Source organism: Spea bombifrons, chromosome 3, assembly GCF_027358695.1.
Source record: "Spea bombifrons isolate aSpeBom1 chromosome 3, aSpeBom1.2.pri, whole genome shotgun sequence".
In the NCBI taxonomy this organism is placed as follows: Eukaryota; Metazoa; Chordata; class Amphibia; order Anura; family Pelobatidae; genus Spea; species Spea bombifrons.
The window spans coordinates 78,441,060-78,460,596 of record NC_071089.1 but is presented as its reverse complement, the minus strand read 5'-3'; the positions used below and the strand labels follow the sequence as shown (position 1 = coordinate 78,460,596).

The 19,537-nt window shown below is 35.9% G+C and overlaps 2 protein-coding genes across 2 annotated transcripts in view; one reads left to right on the top strand and one right to left on the bottom strand.

Moving 5' to 3' along the window:
• Positions 1 to 19,537, top strand: part of MCPH1 (microcephalin 1) — a 130,539-nt gene that overhangs the window by 55,046 nt on the left and 55,956 nt on the right. The window lies entirely within an intron of this gene.
• ANGPT2 (angiopoietin 2) overlaps positions 3,705 to 19,537 on the bottom strand; it is a 36,379-nt gene continuing 20,546 nt past the window's right edge. The window contains exons 3-9 of the mRNA XM_053458713.1: positions 18,534 to 18,655; positions 16,091 to 16,323; positions 14,522 to 14,652; positions 9,470 to 9,571; positions 7,820 to 7,986; positions 5,721 to 5,851; positions 3,705 to 4,437 (exon numbers count right to left, since the gene is read on the bottom strand). Coding sequence (XP_053314688.1) covers positions 4,277 to 4,437; positions 5,721 to 5,851; positions 7,820 to 7,986; positions 9,470 to 9,571; positions 14,522 to 14,652; positions 16,091 to 16,323; positions 18,534 to 18,655 — 1,047 coding nt within the window. The 3' untranslated portion in view covers positions 3,705 to 4,276. The remainder of the gene's footprint in view (positions 4,438 to 5,720; positions 5,852 to 7,819; positions 7,987 to 9,469; positions 9,572 to 14,521; positions 14,653 to 16,090; positions 16,324 to 18,533; positions 18,656 to 19,537) is intronic.

The following is a 19,537-nucleotide window of genomic DNA, read 5'->3' as shown; positions in this document are numbered from 1 at the left end:
TACACAGATAGGTATTGTGATATCAGTCCTTAAAATGAGCTTTTCTGGGAAAGCAAAGACCCAACATTAACTTTTATAACAAAAATATTTTGTTTAATTTCCCCAACCTTTTTAAACTGCTCTATAAAGCTATGTATTTTTTAAATATCTGTTTATCCAGCTGCAGAACATTTTGGCAAGGGTAAGTGCTAGTGCCTCTTTCGTTAATAATTATATCTATTCAGAGTGTTCAGGGGGTTTCTTACTAAATCCTTTCCAAACCCACATGGATATTTGCTTTGAGTTCATTATTCCCTAAACAAAGTACAGTAAAGCTGCCTCTTTGACGGGAACGAAATTCATTTTATTTGTTGCATGTCTGCTTTTTTAAGGGTGCCAATCTGGTTCCGCCGGAAAGTGCTTGTATCATCTATTAACCCCTTAAGGACAATGGGCAGTACCTAAACCCATTGAAAACAATGCATTTTGAGCCCGTACATGTACGGGCTTTGTCATTAAGGGGGTACTCAGCACTGAGCTGATCCTCATAATACATGGTTGAGTCTGTGATAGCAGATTCAACTAGTCATATGAACCATATGTAGGTCATACTTGGCCTGTCATAGAGTAGAAAGTTGATGCCACAGTATACTCGCAAAATCTGAGGTTATTTGTTGCATGTATTTATAAATACAGTAATGCAGAACTCCTTACCTGGGAATTTATTTGCTTTGCTTATCATCAGTTAGCACATTGGGAGATACAGCTTCCTAGGCAGCTGTTTGGTAGATGGGGTGTGTAACCCTAACGGCAAGACTTGAAAATAGGCACAAAAATACAGAAAGAGAAGCTCAGCCTAAAAAGCATATAAATTCGGATTTTGATGTACTACTGAACTGACACATATATACAACAAAGGAAGTAATCTGCACACACCCAGCAAATACTTTTTTTAAACCCTTATCTGAAGCATAAATATTGGACAGAATGTCACCCTTGCCTTGCTAGGTCTGCCCCAGTCCACTGTAAGTGCTATTATTGCATTTAGGAGTAAGAACACCTTTCCTTGTTAGCATCACTCACTACAGAGTTCCAAAATGGCCAGTGAACCAACAACAGCACACGCAATGCATCGGGTGCTTCATGGGTTTCCATGGCTGAGCAGCTGGGTAAGTAAGCCAAAGATCACTAAGCACAATGCCAAGCGTCAGATGGAGTGGTGTAAAGACCACCACGCATCACATCTGGAAGTCTGATGGACGTATCTGAGTTTGGCCCATGCCACATACTGGAACGCATAGTGCCTACTGTAAAGTTTGGTGGAGCAGGATGATGGTCTAGGGCTGTTTTAAGGGTTTGCACTAGTCCTCTTCGTTCCAGTGAATGATAATGCTACAGAGACACTGTATTACAAGACAAATGGTCTGAACATTCACAGGTCAGACAGGAAGTAGAAACATGATTTGTGAAATAAGCTCTTTTAATAACTTGGGGTGTATTCCATTAGGCCCCATCAACTAATTTGTTTTTACCAAAGACAACTGGGGTAGAATCTCCACCTCGATAAACTCTAAATGTCTTTTTTCCTAACTGAGGTCCCTTTCTTTCATTTTCATCTGTAAAATCTGAACAGAAATATTCATTGAGGCAGTCAGTACCTTGAAGTGCGGGTAGTTTTAATTTTCGCAGCAGTTTATCTGCCTCTAATTACGCAAAGGAGTCAGCCGGCTCAATTAAGATGGGAAAAATGGGCAGCTGGGTTTGGGCACCTGAGAATGATTGGGCTCTGGGCACCTACACCTATTGCTGTGTGGTAAAAAATGGCCTTTCTTATGGTGTAAAGAAAATATAATAAAGGGTTTAATGATGGGTGCATGTAACCGATTATATCTAATCAGTATTCAAGACAGCACAGCTATCTATATTAAATTATATATTTGAATTGTTATTACTTGACATTGGTGAATGTTCTGGGAGCCTTAGACTAAAAGTGAATTTATCAAGAATTTAAGGAATGGATTTAATGGCTTTTGTTGCACTGATTTAGACTCAATAAAAACATAAATAGTGCTAACTAATTTGATAGATAGTGCTCTTCAATAGTAACATTAATGTAGTGGCACAGACCCAGGGCCGGCCCAAGACAAAATGCCGCCTGGGGCGAAGTTTAAAATGCTGCCGCCCCCCCTTATCTACCCTTCCTCTCTCTCTCTCCCTCCCTATTATCTACCCTACCCCCCCTTTTACTTACCTTTCAGCAGTCCTGCGGCGAGTCTCCCTGCTCGGTCTCGGTGCCGGCTTGTAATGCTGAGCGCCGGAAATGACGTCATCTTCCGGCGCTCAGCATTACAAGCCGGCACCGAGACCGAGCTAGAGGTCTCGCAGAGGAGAGAGAGAGGGGCGCCGAGCAGGTACTGACAACTTGGTAAGTGAAAACCACTCGGCGCCCCTCTCTCTCTCTTCCGCTTTATTAAAAAAAAAAAAAAAAAAAGGCTTGGGGCAGTTGCCCCACTCAGCTCCATTGTCGGGCCAGCCCTGCACAGACCATGCTGTCACTTAATCCAGCAGACCACTGGTAGGCTATGACTTTATGGGTAACCCATGCTGTTCTATATCAAAGCTGCTTTCCTTCTTTATGAATGGTTTTGTAGGGAAAATACATTTTCACCTGAAGTCATACAGGAAAAAGGGTGGGTTTATCTGTTCAGTAAAGCATGTTTTATTATCCAGCAGAACAATGAGTCTTTCCATCCCGCAATTAATAACAGCAGACACTAATTTCTTAAAGGGTCAGTAATGACTAGTATGACTAATGCAGACAATCATATATGCTACTTGGAGTAAGTTTCCAACGTGGAGAAATTTATACCATTCCATAGCACAGGTTGAAGTAAATAACTGACTTAAATACAATGCAACCAAACTTTTCTTATTGATGGATATGGGCAAACAACTGGCCAGTGGGCTACCAGACAGACAGCAGGAAACTACTTTATTGTTTTTTTTGTGTTAAAAAGCAAGGTGAAGGACAGAAGATCATAATTCTGCACAAATGTGTCAATCTCCTCAATCAGTGTTTCCTGGACATCTTTTTATAAGTCAAAGGTTATTTTGCTACAAGTATTACGGTATGGGTCTGTATCATCAAAAGTTTAGCAGCAGAACTCTCTGTAAGTCTTGTTGTAATGACACCTTGTACATTGATCATTTATTACATGGAAACAATGAGCATGTCAATGGGAACAGGGAGAAAAAAAGTATTGCTGCATGCTTTGTGTGCTGTACCGACAGTACTGTAATTAATAAGCAGTGAATGTGCATGTTTTGGAACCCTTATATAGTCTCTTCTCCCCTTTATTGATGGGGAGATGTTGATGTCTTAAGTGGCATGGTTTATGGAAGACTGTGGAGGGAAGGTTTAGGACCTACAATCCTCTTCAGCCTCTTCACTACACCTGTGCCTTATTAGCAAGATTTTGACTCTCAGTTTGGAGCAGTGGTCATTAAAATTGTGTTTTATTTGCTAGGCGCAGGAACCTGACATGTAAGTATGTATGGTTGATGACTTTTATGAGAGTCAAGAACTATACCCTCTTCTTTGCTTTGGTCTCCTATACCATGGCAAGCTGGGGGTTTTGCGTATTTTTGACACTTTTTTTTTTATATAAAAACTTGATATCATCCAAAACATTTGCCCATGTATTCATGCAATAGACAGTAGGTGGTCAAGGAAACATTGTGTTTAATATAAAGTTTTATCCATTAGATGACATAATTTATATTAATACAAAATAAGTAGAAAAAGGATACAATATGTAATCTGGCATTGTCTTAATGGCGTGTAATAAGTTGGCAACAAAATACTGTTTACAGGTATTTTACAATTGTATGTACACTCCATAATACAAAATATAACACAAAGTGGTTTGCAGGTAGGCTGCCCTTGGGGACTGCATGTCTAATTCCACAGAAAGACACAGTGTATGTTTGGTGTATATTTTCCGCATATTTTCCAGTTCCAGTTATTTACATGCCACTTAGAGGCAGTCATGTGAAACGCTGCACCAAGAGCCGGTGTGATAGTCATCTGGTGTCCAATCTTTACCGTGCACATTTGCTTCAGTGTCAATGCACGCTGACAGATGGTAACACTATGCACTGGTAATTTGGATCCGCTGTCCACTTTACTCCATAGGGAACAAAGAAAACAAGGCTGCAGCTGTGGTTTTATTTTGGCAAATAGTCTTTGCTTAGTGGACAATAAAAAAAATTACATCCCATTGTTATACGATGTTGTTTAAAAGTCAACAGGTCGAATCATCATTGTTGTTGCTTTCAGAGAGTAGCCCGAACCTTTCCAGTAGTACCATTTGATTCCGTTAAACTTGTTTGTATTTTGTCCCAATGAATAATACATGCCGTTCAGGTTGGAAGGACCACAAGCATCAAACCACCAGCCTGTAAAGGAACAGAAACGTAATAAAAAGGTTACGTATACAGTGAAATTATTAAAGCTATTCAGAGTAAAGTGCTACATCAAGAGAAAACTACTGTATTTTATTGGAATTCAGTACTTTCTATGCATTATGTGCTTATTTTGGCTAAAAAGCTTACAAAAAATGTTCCTACATTTTTAGTTTAGAAATTAAAAAATAACTCATAGCAAATTTGTTGAGGTATTCCAGGCAGGACCACATCTTTAGATTTTAGCACCCAAGGCAATCTAGGTGAACCCAATGTCCCACAACAACTCATTTATTTCTTTGCCTTAGACACTCTGTTACTACATAGATAAAGCAAATTTAAATCTGATACTCATAAGTACAAGCTAACTTTGGCCAAACAATGGTGATGGGGACTTTAGCAACCACTTAAAGTATAGAATGTCTTTCCCAAGGCTCCATCCGAAGATGATACTGAATTTCAGTCATTGATGGACCCCAAAGTAATTCAGAATCTATGATCAGACACCAGGGTTCATGCTGTAGCTATATGTGAATAACTGGTATTGCTGAAATGAGTTTGATTAATTGATGTTCTGAATGTTGGGAAAAGTCAAGAGCGGAGAGCTGGGTTTATGTGTTTGTCTTAAATCCAGTTTAAAGGCCATCTGTATGGTATGTATTCCCTCACTGCCATTCATTGTCCCCAGGTTTCGCCTGACAAAGTACCATTATTTTAGTCAATGCCTCAAGTCATAAGTCTGATCTACTGACATTTTTCTTTGGCAACTCGCCTTACTAATCATGGAAGTGCATTTTTGTCACATAAAGTAGATGTTTGACTAGTATTTTAACTGATATTTTTCGAATATGTGTGCAATTTAATTTAATCTTCAGTTTAGTATTAGTAATTCCTCAAACACCACTGTCTTCTCAAATTTTATGTGTAAAAGAAAAACCCTGAGGCAGTTAAAGCAATGCTACCCGGTTTGAACGATAGAATATTGGTAATAATGATGTATGAATATATTTATATATTATCCAATAATAGCCAACCACTATGGTGTGGGCAAAATCTGTTCCTTGACCTTTTCCCACAATTTACCCCTAGTATCTGGACTGTCCCCTAAATTCTCCCAGTCTACAACATTTCTTTTATAAGCATATCGTGTTATAAGCAGTAGTACCCAAATTTTTTTTACACAATTCATGGTCAGCTATGGAAAACTCTGAATGAACAGAGCCGTGTTCAGGTGCCAGTAAAAATAGGAAAAATGTGAAACACAAAACAGTTCCTACCTCCTGTTGCCATTTGTGAGCACTTGCAAATGCATTTGTCATTGTCTGCATCCTTTGTGCTAAAATCATTTCCTGGCTGGCTTATGCTATTTATTTTGCCCGCTGTCCCAGTGTATCCTTTGAGGTGAATCCTGTTGTAATTGAAAATGGAAAGACAGTGTGAGACAGAATCGAAGTACTGTTCATTTACATTAACGGAAACCTTTTTTTTTATTGCATGCCTAGAAACATACATCACACATTTTTCTATTCCATTCATTTCATCTCTTGAACAATTTATCTTGTTGTAAGTTTACCATAAGAATTCTTATTATGAAGTATACTGGCAGTGTGGCCAGCAAATGGTTGCTTTCATATCACAACATAAATTAGTTTTCTTTTTTATGCTTAAAACACACCACCGTCCAACAATGTGTCATTGTCAGTGCTGTTACATCAAATCATTTTTATGAAAATATTTCCTTAAATATTTTTTTATATATATATATATATATATATACTGTATACAAACATTTGAAATGACCAGTGGTAGACATAAGGAGTGGTCTAACTTGGAAGCAAGGCTTTACGGATGTTTCTAATGCGACTTAGTGATATACAAAGAATGACGATGGTAATACTTTTCTTACCAACATGGAGACGCTTTAGTGTGGCTAGAGGCATGACTAGTGGGTAGGACTTTGCAACTCTTTAGTTACTTATGAAAATAAGTAAGGCATATCGAAGAATACATTTCAGTCACCCAATTTAATCTGTTAGAACATTTTATGTCCTTCTTATACACGAATGTCAATGTGTAAATATGTCCAGGGCCAATATAATGACCTCTCCAGTAACCTGTTCATTAACAGAAATGTACAAAGAACAAGCGGTCATCCTTTAAGACCGGAAGAGCGAAGATTTCATACATAACAGCTTCACGGTCCAAGGAGAAAAGAGACAAAACTCAAAAAATAGAGTTGGGTTTTCAAAAGTAGGAAGGATAAGTAGAAGGGTTGAATTTGATGGACTTATGTCTTTTTTTCAACCCCAATTACTTGTAAAACTGTAGAACACTGTGATGGACTCATACGACGTAAACTTTTTGAGGGAAATCAGGGGAGGAAAAATTGGATTTGGGGCCCAGAGAGGGAATTTTTCTCTTAAAGAGGAACACTTGAAAGGTATGCTTTTAACGTTGATGTTTATCATTGTGTAAACTTTGCCTGAGGTTTCTATGCAACACTGCTCTGTATGATTTCCCAGAAGACTTAATTCAATGTATATGTAAGTCTGCTGTTGCAAAAATGTACTGCAGTTATTTATAAACTCACAGTTTATGATGCTTCAAATATGTGCTTTTTTAAGAGGAAATGCCGTCTTAGCATCTTAATCTATGGTATTTGCACTTGAACTGTGCTGTTGGTTACTGATAAATGGGTCCATGGTGTGCTTTGCTTTTGTAAGCATTTGTATCTGGCTTGAAGAATAAATTGTTAACACATGGCAAATAAAAAAAAATCATATTTTGTTTGGATTTAAGACAAATGTATTTCTAAGATTTCTCCAAATACTTTTAATTATTTTGAAAGTCAGTTTTTAAGTAACTACCCATTGATGTTGTCAACAGACAACATCCAGAAATGATCATCTTTGGTCCACTTATTTTACGTAAAGTGTCTAAATAAATTAAACGTCTTAAATAGAATTAATCAACTGTGCAAAGCGTGACTTATATCCACTACCAGCGACTCAATTTCAAAATGTTTTCTGATCACAGAACAGCTCTTTAGCTTTTGCCAGATTTCATAAAACAGTCTAGAAAGCAGTTTTTGAGGAGATGAAAACATTACCCCCTGCAGTCTTTCAGTCTGAGAGAAAATCAACCTCGTCATAGTTTACTGTTGCCATTACATTCTGCTGAACACTATAAGTCTCCGTATGTTTTTATTTTTTAAAACATTTTTTTAAAGATTGTAATAAGAATTCTATCTTTGGAAGTAAAAATTGAGATGGCAGCCAGACCATCTAAGCAAAATCCAGTTACATTAAACACACATCATGAAACAAAAAATCTAAAAAACAGAGCTTTTTATATCATTGATTGAAAAGCAACTTACCTATATTTCTGTGCTTCATTTCCCAAATAGAAGTGTTCGTATAATGAAAATGCTTCGTTTCCCTCCCAGTCTTTCAATTGGATTTTCAGAACATATTTTTGTAGATTGGTTAGTTGTGACACAATTTCATTTCCCAGCCAGTATTCTCCAGACACTTCACCAAATCCCTATTAATCAAATGGCATACGCTTAGCTCTTACAACATTCAAACTGTACTTCGTCCACTTTATTCCTTTAGTTTTTACAGAATTATGCATTTCTAGAATTAACATGTCCCATTACTGTGAAATGATTCACTGTTTATATTAGGTCAGGGATTTGAAAATGGTTACACACTTTGTATGAGGCACAAGCTTCCGAGGGATACCAGTGTTATTAAAACATTACAGCTGCCACGAAGGGAGCCAGAAAGCAAGATACATCTGCATTAATGCTTAAAATAAAAGATGTTGAGTAATAATCTTGCAAACTTGCAAAAAAAAGTGTTGCTTTTTACAATGGATCACTGTTTCACATCTTAACGGATAATCCGTATGTAATTTGTTTTAAATCTCCATTTTCTGGATTTTTTTTAAAAGATGATTGGTATATTGATGAAGTAATTGATTAATTACATCACTAATATAATTTAGTGGCACCAAACATAAATAAAATTGTTGGCTATATTAATAGTTACTGTTCTTAAAGAAAATGTCCTGGATGTTGGCCAGAGCCAGTATTGAGAGCCAGTATTGTCTGGTGAGAACTACAGTTCTAAGCAAAGGTTCTAAGGGCCCAACTACGGTAAACGGTTAAGTTGTGTGGCTGTTCTTTCTGCTTGGTATCTACCAAGACCAGAGTAAAATACTTTAAGACCCCCCTAATAACTTAGCTTAGGGTTATCCCACTGTAAACTCAGGATTGTCAGCTAAGCAAATAGCAAATTTCAATAATAGTTCAAAGGGAGTGGGCTCTGGATGAATATAAAAATCTAGCTCTCTATTTACTGCCACCTACAGCTTCCCACTAACAAGATGATGAACAAAATAGTTCTAAAAAGCCCTTTCACGCTTAACATACAAATTGTTTACAGGAATAAGACGAAACATCTTATTCATCTAGAGGTAACTTTTTGCCACAATTTTTTTTTTTTTATTGGGGCAGTAATATCTTTTTTTTTTTTTTTTTTTTTTTTTTTGTTTCTCAGACATTGATGTCAATTATATTTGAGAACCATGCTTTTGGTTTTCTTATGAGTAAAATGCTCTTGGTTATTGTTGTTTTGAGAGGTAAAACGCTGTTTTACCTCAGGGAAGCTAAGATCTGTGGCACAACTAGCATTATCTATACCACTTTCTGCCCTGATGTTCTCCCATTAAAATGAATGCCTGAACCAATCAACATCCAACAATAGTGGGAGTTAACTTACATACATATATAATGTATATTTCTAGCTACCACAACATAAGTTTTACATATGTTTATTTTGTTCACTTTCCCGGGTGTTGTTTGACAATTAAGTTAACAGCTTTAATGTCAATTTAATCCTGCTTCTGTTAAATGCAGGTTAATGTTGTGGGTTAACGCTCAGAGAATCGGTGCAAACTTCAGAATATATATATATAATATATATATATATATAATATATGCGTTTCATATTTGTTGTTGTACCTGTTTGTACTCTTTCCATGTTCGGTGGAAGTCAACACTGCCATCAAAACGCTTCTGAATGATAGTCCATCCACCGCCACCGGTTTTCATATCACAGTAAGTCTGTTGAACAAAAGCCGTATGAAATCATTTAGAAAACTGTAGATCTTGCTTTAGTCTGCGTGATACTGATCATAATTGATCAGCACCTTTCATTAACTGAAGCAAATGCATACATATATTGACACCTGTCCTAAAATAATGAGGGAAAAAAATCTAATACAGTATTTAGTCTTTGCGTTATCAGGCAGGTGTACAACTAGTTTCTATATATATGTTATGTTGGATTGGCTCTTCAAATCATTCCAAGAGTTAATCCCTTAGTACTGGAGCCTTGCGAGTTAAGTTTTAGTTGATAGCAGAAATGTCAGTCAGTGCCAAACATATTCCATTATTCTCATTATTCTAAAGTTCTTCCTATCATAAGCTAGGATTAATGGTTCGACTTTGTTTTGCTATGTAGCACTCAGCAATAACATATTTTTTTCATAGTGTTCCTATTGAAGAATGCTACTGTACTTCCCCTTGCGTTTGCCCCTGCACTTCATGGGGCATGATGTTTTGCCATATAACTGGTAGGAAAAAACAACTACGAAACCTGGAAACGAACTCGGGTCCGTGTTTGTTAGCATCTCGTAGATGCAAGTCGTTTGACCTAAACAATGGAAAGCTGAGGGGAAAAACAGGATCTCCGGTCAAAGCAGCTACACTAGCACGTTACAAAACAGTTCCAGCACACTTTACCCTTCTACAAAATATCACTATTACAAACTATTACCTACTTTGTTTAGATAAGTATTAATAAGTATGGTATACATATTTATAGTATGATTTTTAATATTTTAATTGTAATTTAGATATTCCAGTTCACAAACTGAAATTCTTATTTTTTTTGCTTTTTTAACCTTTATTCTTTTGCTTGCTAAGTTTAAAACAGAGTCATCTATCAAGCCACATGGGGCTATTATTACAACATAAGTATTTCTGTTCATGAAAGCAATACTTCTCTATTATGCTGATAAATCTCAATTACTCTGTTGAGCTTGTGTAGCATAGAAATGATGTAACACAAGTATACAAACATATCTCATAGAGTGTCGTTATAAACTCATACAGAGGACAGCTGTGTATTTACCCATTCAATATTCTTTATAATAGATTTTCATGGTTTAGTTAATTACCCTGTATTAGGGGTTTGTTTTCACAGGAGAGAACCTGAATTGCTTCTGAACAGTTTCTTACGGTTGTTAATTTTAACTTTATAGATGGAGATAAAAATGTATATTTTTTAGTATGTAGGTGGTACACATTCTTCCTGCAGTTTTTATATTTTGGGAAAAGAAAAACATACATACTGATTTGTATCAAACCCTTGTATGAACCTGATGAAGGACACATGTTGGGTTAATGGCTACTTATTACCCAGGTATAAGCGGCTATAGTGCATTCCACTTTAAATTTCTGACAGTATGGTAACGGACAAATATGAATAAAACAGAGTAAGTGTTGACAGCAAAGAAAAAAAAAAAGGTAAATATGAATGATCTTCAACTGAAGTTTGAGGCACCATTTATTTAACTTCAAATCATCACTTTGGGAAATGTATGAATGAAATATATATACATAATAATAATAATACTGAGGGTTTTTCACGCCCTCTTAACACAAAATTATTTTCTAAAGAGGGGCTTTAGCTGGAGAACTGTGGTTTCAGCTCCCAACACTTCTCTATCCATTATTATGGACCAACACTGGCTTGGTTCTCCTGGTTCAGAATGGCAAAGCTGGCCCTGCGTAATGCATAGTTACATCTGTAAGGAGACTTTAATAGAATCCTGTCAATTTAACTATATGTTATACTGTCACAGTGGTTGTCCCTTAATAATGTATAGAGAAGACAAGGAGCTGAAATGCAACTCACCTACGAACTCTCCTGCCAACTGTCCTTTCAGCAAACAGTTCCATCAGTATCTGTACCTGATCTGAATGGTTTATACAAGTTCACTGACTCGGTCTAAAAATATACTATTCAGTCTTGCACTTTGTGAGAAAAGGGCTGTATTGTACCAATTTATCGAGTGCTTTGTGAGTCCAAGAACGTAGCGTGCTCTGTACTCTTTAAAGTAAAAACTGCCACACTTAACCCGTGCGATTGTCTCTATTGGCTGTTTGCAAATCTCTTATTTTACAAGCACAGAGTGCTGACAAACGCATACTGTGTACACATTAGTCTGTCGAATGCTGTTCTCACATGTCATAATATGTTAACTAAGAATTAAAACAAAAAGGGAAGGGAAGCACACCAGTGTTTATTCTGAAATTATCAGACAGCATTCCAAAAGACATAATGAAGACAAAGTATTGTAGTTCAATTTATATGTATACAAAAAGGCACTAGAAGAAAGAAACAGAAAGAAACTTCAAATGAATGACTTTACAATTTGCTAAAAGCCCAAAAGCAGAAAAGGTGTTAAATAGCTTGCAGATGCACATCAATATAGCCTGTCCCAAGAGAGCAAATAATATATTATAGCTACACTGCTGTAGGCCACATACAACTTGCTGCTTTGATTTCATTTAGCTCATTATAATGAAAATAGTTTCCTCTGAAGTGCAAAAGGAACTGGGCAGGGAGAGCATGGGCACCCGGCTCCCATATGTCTGACTGGGCTACTTAATCATTACATGCTTGAAGAACAACATAAAAATAAACACGTAAAAAAACCAGGTCCTTCAGAAAGAGAAAAAATAAGACTATCCCGTCAGTCTTCTAATCGCCAGACTCACAATAAACTGTCTGTCGTTAGGACATCACCAGCAGTAGAGCATGTCTCCACACATAATAAAAATATACACTTCTGTAAACTATCCAGACAGGGGTCAAAGCATCAGGATGATGCTCCGTGGCATTTTAAACCAACGAAGCAAGCAGGCATTTTCTTTATGCATTTGCCTGGTAACTGGCTCATGATATCTAAAGGAGTGACCGCAAATCTAAGTAATGAATTCATAAATAATATATCTGTTGAATGCCTGAAAATTGTATAAATATATTATTCACCCCCCCCCAAAAAAAAACAGATTAATGCCACACTTTTGTGGTGTCCTATGATCACATTATAGAGCACTTTCTCTAACATGGTAGTGCAAAATAGTAGACATGTGCAAATGGGCCAAAAATGATTCAGACAAATGTTTTGGTTCGTTTTTGGCCCATTTGTTTTCGAGCAATGAATTCTGTTCCCTGCCCATTCAGTTCAGATAAAATGTTTATTTTGGAAACAAAATTTGTTAACCGGTGGCCCACATTAATTCTCACTCTCTCACATTCTCATTCATTCTGTCACGCTTTCAAAATGTTTCCATGCCTCTTCTGCTGACAACTTTTGCTTCTGCATTGTCTTCTTCATCTTCTCTCCTTTATCTTTTCTCTTTTATATTCACTCGTATCTCCCTGTACATAACGTGGTGTGAACCAAAAGTGCTATGATTTTGCCCTAAAGTGAACTTCACCCAAATCGAGAGAGAGGACGTCAGCGAAAGGTCCTCGATTTGGGCAGAAGTTCATCTTAAGGCTAACATGGTGGCACTTTTAGTGACGCCCTCTCCTTGATCGGCAGACTGTACAAATCTAAATGCACAAGTCTACTAAATAGCGTTATCAGTACATCTCCACTAGACTAAACACACATCACTTAAAGCAGAGTGTATTTATCCTTGTAATTTCTGTTTTCTCGAAAGACTTTGACTTGCCTTTAATTTCATTTATATTTTTATGTTTTATGTTTATAGCACAATCACTTAATTGTTTTAACAAATATGCTTCCAAGAGATCCCAGTGTACCGGAGATAAGAAGACGGGAACATCCCGTTGACATTAAAACTTAATTAGCTGAGAGCAAGCTAAAGCTTGTGTTTCAGGATCTACGCATAAATATAGCTCAAAGTCTTTTGCAAATTCTTAAATCTAGAAGTTTTGAACCCTTTACATTCATTTCAAGGAGCCACTAAAGCTGAAAGCTAACTTGGGTTTCTTTAGAAGATGCCAATATTCATCTACATTAGATTTAATTCTAGATTCCTTGGGAGTGAAATGTAGATCTCGTAACGAACGGACAATACAAGACTGTCACCATCTGCTTGCCATCAGAAAGTACTTGGAGTTTTCTCAAAGTTCCTTTTTCATAAGTTGTATGTAAGGTTAACTACAAGCATGTTAAGCATAGAAAATAAAAATCACAAATCCAAATCTACTTGGGGGTTAACCACTTAACAGTTCTGGTGAGACCGTTTTTTTAGTTAGGGTCAGCATCAAATATTTTGTCTCACTCAATTAAAGTGCTTGCTCACCTAACATAAACATAAAAGTTGTTGACATCCTTTAACATACTATATGGCAGTTTTAAAAAGGTTTGTAATATAAGATTCGTAGTACTTTTTCAAGCCTTGGCATAAAGCGTTTGGCCTTCTGCAAGGGCTGAGATGGTCATGGGTTTCTTTGTGTTTTTCATAGGGTAAACTCTTGGCAGGATTGGACTTTTATTATGCAGAATAATGTGATGACATGTTTCAACTCAAATCTAACTCATGGTTTAGCAAATGAAACATTAGTATGAAAAATGCTTTCAAATGCCCATTGCTCTTGAGTGAGATTACTGAACTTATTGGGTAACAAGAAACTTTATTTTCCAAGTAAAGCTTTTTTTTTTTTAACATTCCAGGCAGCCCATCCGTGATCATCTTTCAATGCCTTGGCAGATCCAAATTTGCCAGTGTGTGTGTGATTAGAAACACAAATGCTTTAGGATAAGTTAGTTAAAACCTTCAGAACAGGAAGTATCTGTCACGCTTATCCGTTAAGAAATAGTGTTCTAGATTCAATCCTATATGTACTAAGTATTGTGTAGTCATCTTGGAAATTAGCTTGGATGATACTGAAGCTGCATTTGAATTTTATCTGAATTTTATATTCATAAGAATATTTCTAGTAGACAAGTCTATTAACCATCTTACCTTGACTTGTTCTGTAGTGTTTGGTACAGTTAAGGTATAGATGCCACTTGTAGTCAGTCCTGATTTATAAGCCTCAGCACAATCTTTAAATGTTATTTGTTCTTCTTTGGCTACAAATGAGGATCTTGGTGCTATAAAAAAAGATAAATATAAATAATATGAAACTAGAATATAAAAGTGCATTTTTAAACCTTTAAAATAATAAATATTTGCCATCCTTTTTTGCATATACTGTTAAAAAAAAAGAAAATCTATATGTTCTACAAAAATGTTTGTTTTTTTAGTAACCTTTAAAATTTATATGTTTCCTTTAACGTATGCTGTGCGAGATCCACAGCACTGTAGAAAGACTGAGACCCAAAGGCAATGGGAATGACATTCTGCATTTATGATTGGAAACCAAGCTGCTATGGAAAGTGACAGACTTCACAGTGTGAATAGGAAGTCGTATACGAAAGTGTAGGTGGTACTGATGGGTGGGATAAGCCATTATTTCCCTAGTTTGGCATCTTAAGTTTTTTTTTTAAAATGTGACTTCTTTTTTTTTTTTTAGAAACTCTAATTTCTGTTTTAAATAAATATCAATATCTTATAGGGCGCAGTATCAGTTTCTAAATTTAATACCCATATGGTTATGGAAATTGTTATGTTCTTAATGTTGTGATCCAAATAACAGTTTTGTTATTGTGCTAAACTAATCTTGTTTGGTATTCGTCCAGAACACCAGCTCTGTCCAAAACTTTTGTTTTCATCACATTTAATATTTCCGATGGCTTTATTATTTAGGACCTTTTGTTATGGGGGAAATAATAATGCAGAACAGTTTATTTACTTAATTATTTATAGAACACCTACACAGTGTTTTGCTTGTTTGTGTAGTTTGCACTGATGTACAATTCAATGTTTTCTATTCCCTAAAGGGAGATTTGTCTTGAAAGTTGTGTTTCAGCTTCTTGACTTCACTATATATTATGAAGGTCCAACCACAGCGATCTTTTCTTATACAATGAACTGTTCATCATATAACTACACCATCTTAGCTTTTCTTTCTGGAGGAACATATCAGTGTTAGATCTTTATAGTAAAGAGTGAAGTTGAGGAGCTGAAATCACAACTATCATGAGAACTATCCCTTTTGTGAATAGACCCCACTGTTTTGCTTTGTGTTTATCTAAATGATAGGCATCTTTTGGTTATAGCAGTTTGTGGTTCAGGAGAAGAATGACAGACCTTATTTGAGATATAACTTATCGTCTACTCGAATTAAGCAGCAAATAAATTAATATTTCACAAAGCATGTGAAAAAAACCTGAAATTTTAGTTAATGTTTTGCCTTAACATAGGTTCTAGGTTCTTCTCAAGAATATGCAAGAATTATCTGCTGTAGTTTACTTAAAACCACAATCCTAAAACATAAACAATGGGGCCTTTGGATGGGGCTTACTTATCACAAAGTACACAATAATAGTGGCCTTTATTATATTCTATTCTAGCACGACGGGTGATGGGTTTTTTTCTCGCCCGTTTGCCCTCTCACTCTCTCATTGTTCTGTATGATATTCTACATACCATCTTGTGGTGCCATCCTCGTCAACAGATTATGTACAGTCTCCATCAAATCATGTTGTTGTTTCTGCAGAAAGGTGTTGTTGGCGGAAGCTGTGATGAGTTGTTTTTCTAGCTCCTCAATAATAGTATTTTGCTTGAAAACCAGTGCTTGAAGTGTATCCTTTTCCTCTTTCATTGCCTGAAGTTGTTCTGTGTGTTTATCTTCCATGCTTAGAACTTTCTTTTCTAAATAACTGATGAAACAGTGTCTGTTAGCACAATATTGTCAATGTACAGTACATCTTTTGTGATCAGATGCCAAGTCAAAATTTAGCAATGCATTTAAGAGTTGTGTTTTTAGTCGGGTTACTTGCCAGGTTTTGACCAGAATCTCAGGGTGAAGCTCTGCCTTCCTGAGGGCCCAGGTTAATATATTCAGTCTCTACGCAAAGGAGAATAGTATCCACTATTCACTCTGAGTAGGTTCTGCCTACTTTCCATTCACTTTCTGCCCCGTTAGCTGTTCCATTATGTTGTTTTGCTCTTAAGTGTGTCTAGCTCTGCCCTCCTGAAACTCCTGGCACCCAATGCTGAAAAGTTCCCAGGAATGCATAAATAATGATATAACAAGCCAAAGTACTACCATATTAGCTGAACCCCATTAGAAAATAATTATTTGTTAGAGTTGTAGCTATTTGTGATTTTGTAAGTTGCATAAAAATTCTCATTCATTTATTTAAGTACGGTTCACACACACGTATTAAAGTATCACACATTATTTTGTATTTTTTTATTACTAAGGAGCAATCTGATCGATTCAAACACCAAATGTTGTAGGAATATATATATATATATCTATATATATATATATATAGATATATATATATATATATTATAGCAGCACATCAAGCAAATGTTAACTTCTGAAAACATTTTTTTTTTCTTTTTGTTTGATTTCACTTTTGCAAGTAACACAATTACCTAGAAATGGCACATTCTGAGAATGAGATTAGTTCTGCATAGATGAATATGGGCAATTTGTTTCTCATCTGTGATTTTAGGATTGCATTACATGCGTTAAAACAGTTTTACCTTGAAAAGTAATACGTTAAATTTGTAAGGAGCTTGTTTGGTGCGTCTTAATTTTATTATGATTTAATCTCATGCGTTAGCCACATATTGCACACCTAGTGCACAGGAAAGGCTGTATTAGACAGAAAGAGGGAATAATATGTCATTGTGTCTGTGGAAATGCTTTTTATCTCCGTCCTGAGGAAGAACCTATGAACTCTGGCACAATTGCTGTTTTATGAAAACAGATGGTATTTCCTCTATTGATCACTGGGGAAATGAGCATTATTGCCGTAATAATCACCTTTTTAAAAACATTTGGTAGGGTTGTTTGTAGACCAGTTTATGCTGCATGAAAAGGAAATCTGTAACCAAAAACCAAGAGTATGTGGAACAAACATCTATAGTACTGTAGACAAGTCATATGATTTACAAACTTGCTACTCATACAATAAAAGAGCCAAATGGTTTCTGAAGTGAAATCTCAAATATATATATATATATATATATATATATATATATATATATATATATATGTGCATTTTTATTTAATGATCAAATCTTATTAAATAACTATCAAAATGTACTTATTTAAGGCTGGAAATTGAATTAGTAAATCAACCTTAATTCAATAGAGTGTGTCACAAAGCAAAACCATGTTAATCCCTAAATTTAATTTCCTAAAGTATTTAGAAAAGTTTGTTTACGGATGTTCAATGGTTTGTTTTTATTGGCAACATGGCTTTCCGGTTGCTCTAGAACATAATCCATGGTATTCAGCTACACAAGTAGGCTGAGCATCATGGAGACTGTAGTTCAGTAGTACATTGCCAAGTCACATGTGAAACAAAATCCAGATCAAGCAGCAGAACATGTAAGCTTGGTAACTCTTCAGAAGAGTCTCTTTCAGATTTCCCGCAACGGCTATCTCTGTCTCTCTCCTCTGACAACTCCGGTGTCCCACAACAAAAACATATTTTAGCCCACAGCACACACCAGCTGAGCAAGCTTATTGTGGTATATTTCTTGTTTAAATATAGTTAGAACAAGCTAAAAATGTAAATTGTGCTGTTTTTAGCCAATTCACCCCTTAGCCACATATATAGACTCTAAACCGTTAATTTGATGCAGATTCTTAGGAGAGAACCAAAGATTTGCTTACTTTGTAGGCAAATGACTGCTTTCGTCTAGTTTTAGAATCTGCCACCAGAATTTTCTAAGCAAGCAACCAATTTCCACATAGCCACGTATAATACTGTGGATCACAGGTCATGCGCAAAGCATAGGTTTGTATTTACTAAATATATAAATTAAAAGGCTGTGCTTCCAGAAATTCCTATAAAATCAAAAAGTGTATACCGTGGTTAGTCAGTTTAACATAAATATTCTGTACCTGTTCTTGTCTTGTAGCTTGGTTATTTCACTTGTCTGATCTGATATTTGCCTTTCCAATTTGTTTGTTGAGAGGGAATGTTCCAAAAGCTGAAGTTCAAGTCGTGTCGTCTGATTAAAAACCTGTTTGAAAATGCATTAAATTAATTTATAGAGAATATCAGAACATATTTTATAATACAGTACAGACTGTTGCTGGTCTCCTGAGTATACCAGACTCTAGAGCATAACTCATGTGCCACGTTTTAAGCAAGAACGTTCTGATTTTAGGCTGTCCCGCTTTTACAGGCGGTGTCCCTCATGGGCTAGTAAGGAAGATCACAGAATCTCCTTTGCTCGACCCACTGAGCTGTATTTGTCACATTTAAATGTTTCAGATCACTTATTTGAATATAAGACAAAGACAGTGTGAGTAAACCCAAAATGTAGCTTTTAAATTATTATTTCATGTATTGAATGTAAAGAGTTAAGCGTCCATGTGAAAAAGTAATTGGCCCCTAAACATGACAACTAATATCAGTTATCTGCGATAACTGGCAGCGAGTCTTTTACATTACTTTGTAAGACGGGTTCTATTCAATTGATGTTAAGATACAACAGGATTTGCAGTAATCATGCCTGGGTGTGTCTAGTGAAATTGAACACAATTATCAATGAAACAGAGTGATTACTTTTTCATATAGGGGCAGGTAGGGTTAAATAGCTTTTTTTCCCTCCTATACATGAAATTGTGATTTAAAAACTGCATTTTGTGTTTACTTACATTCTTTTTTGTCATATTAAAATTAGTAAGTGTGACAAATATGCAAAAACTGATGAAATCAGGAAGAGGCAAATAGTTTGTATCCTTCCTCCACGAAGCATATCGCCAATAATCCTCAAAATATTTAAATACATTTTTAAGTTGTCTTATTTTGTAATCGTACAAACATTTTTTTTACGTATTATGTACCTAATTGTATGGTGGTGTTTGAAACCTGATATAAGAATGAACAGTTACTGGTA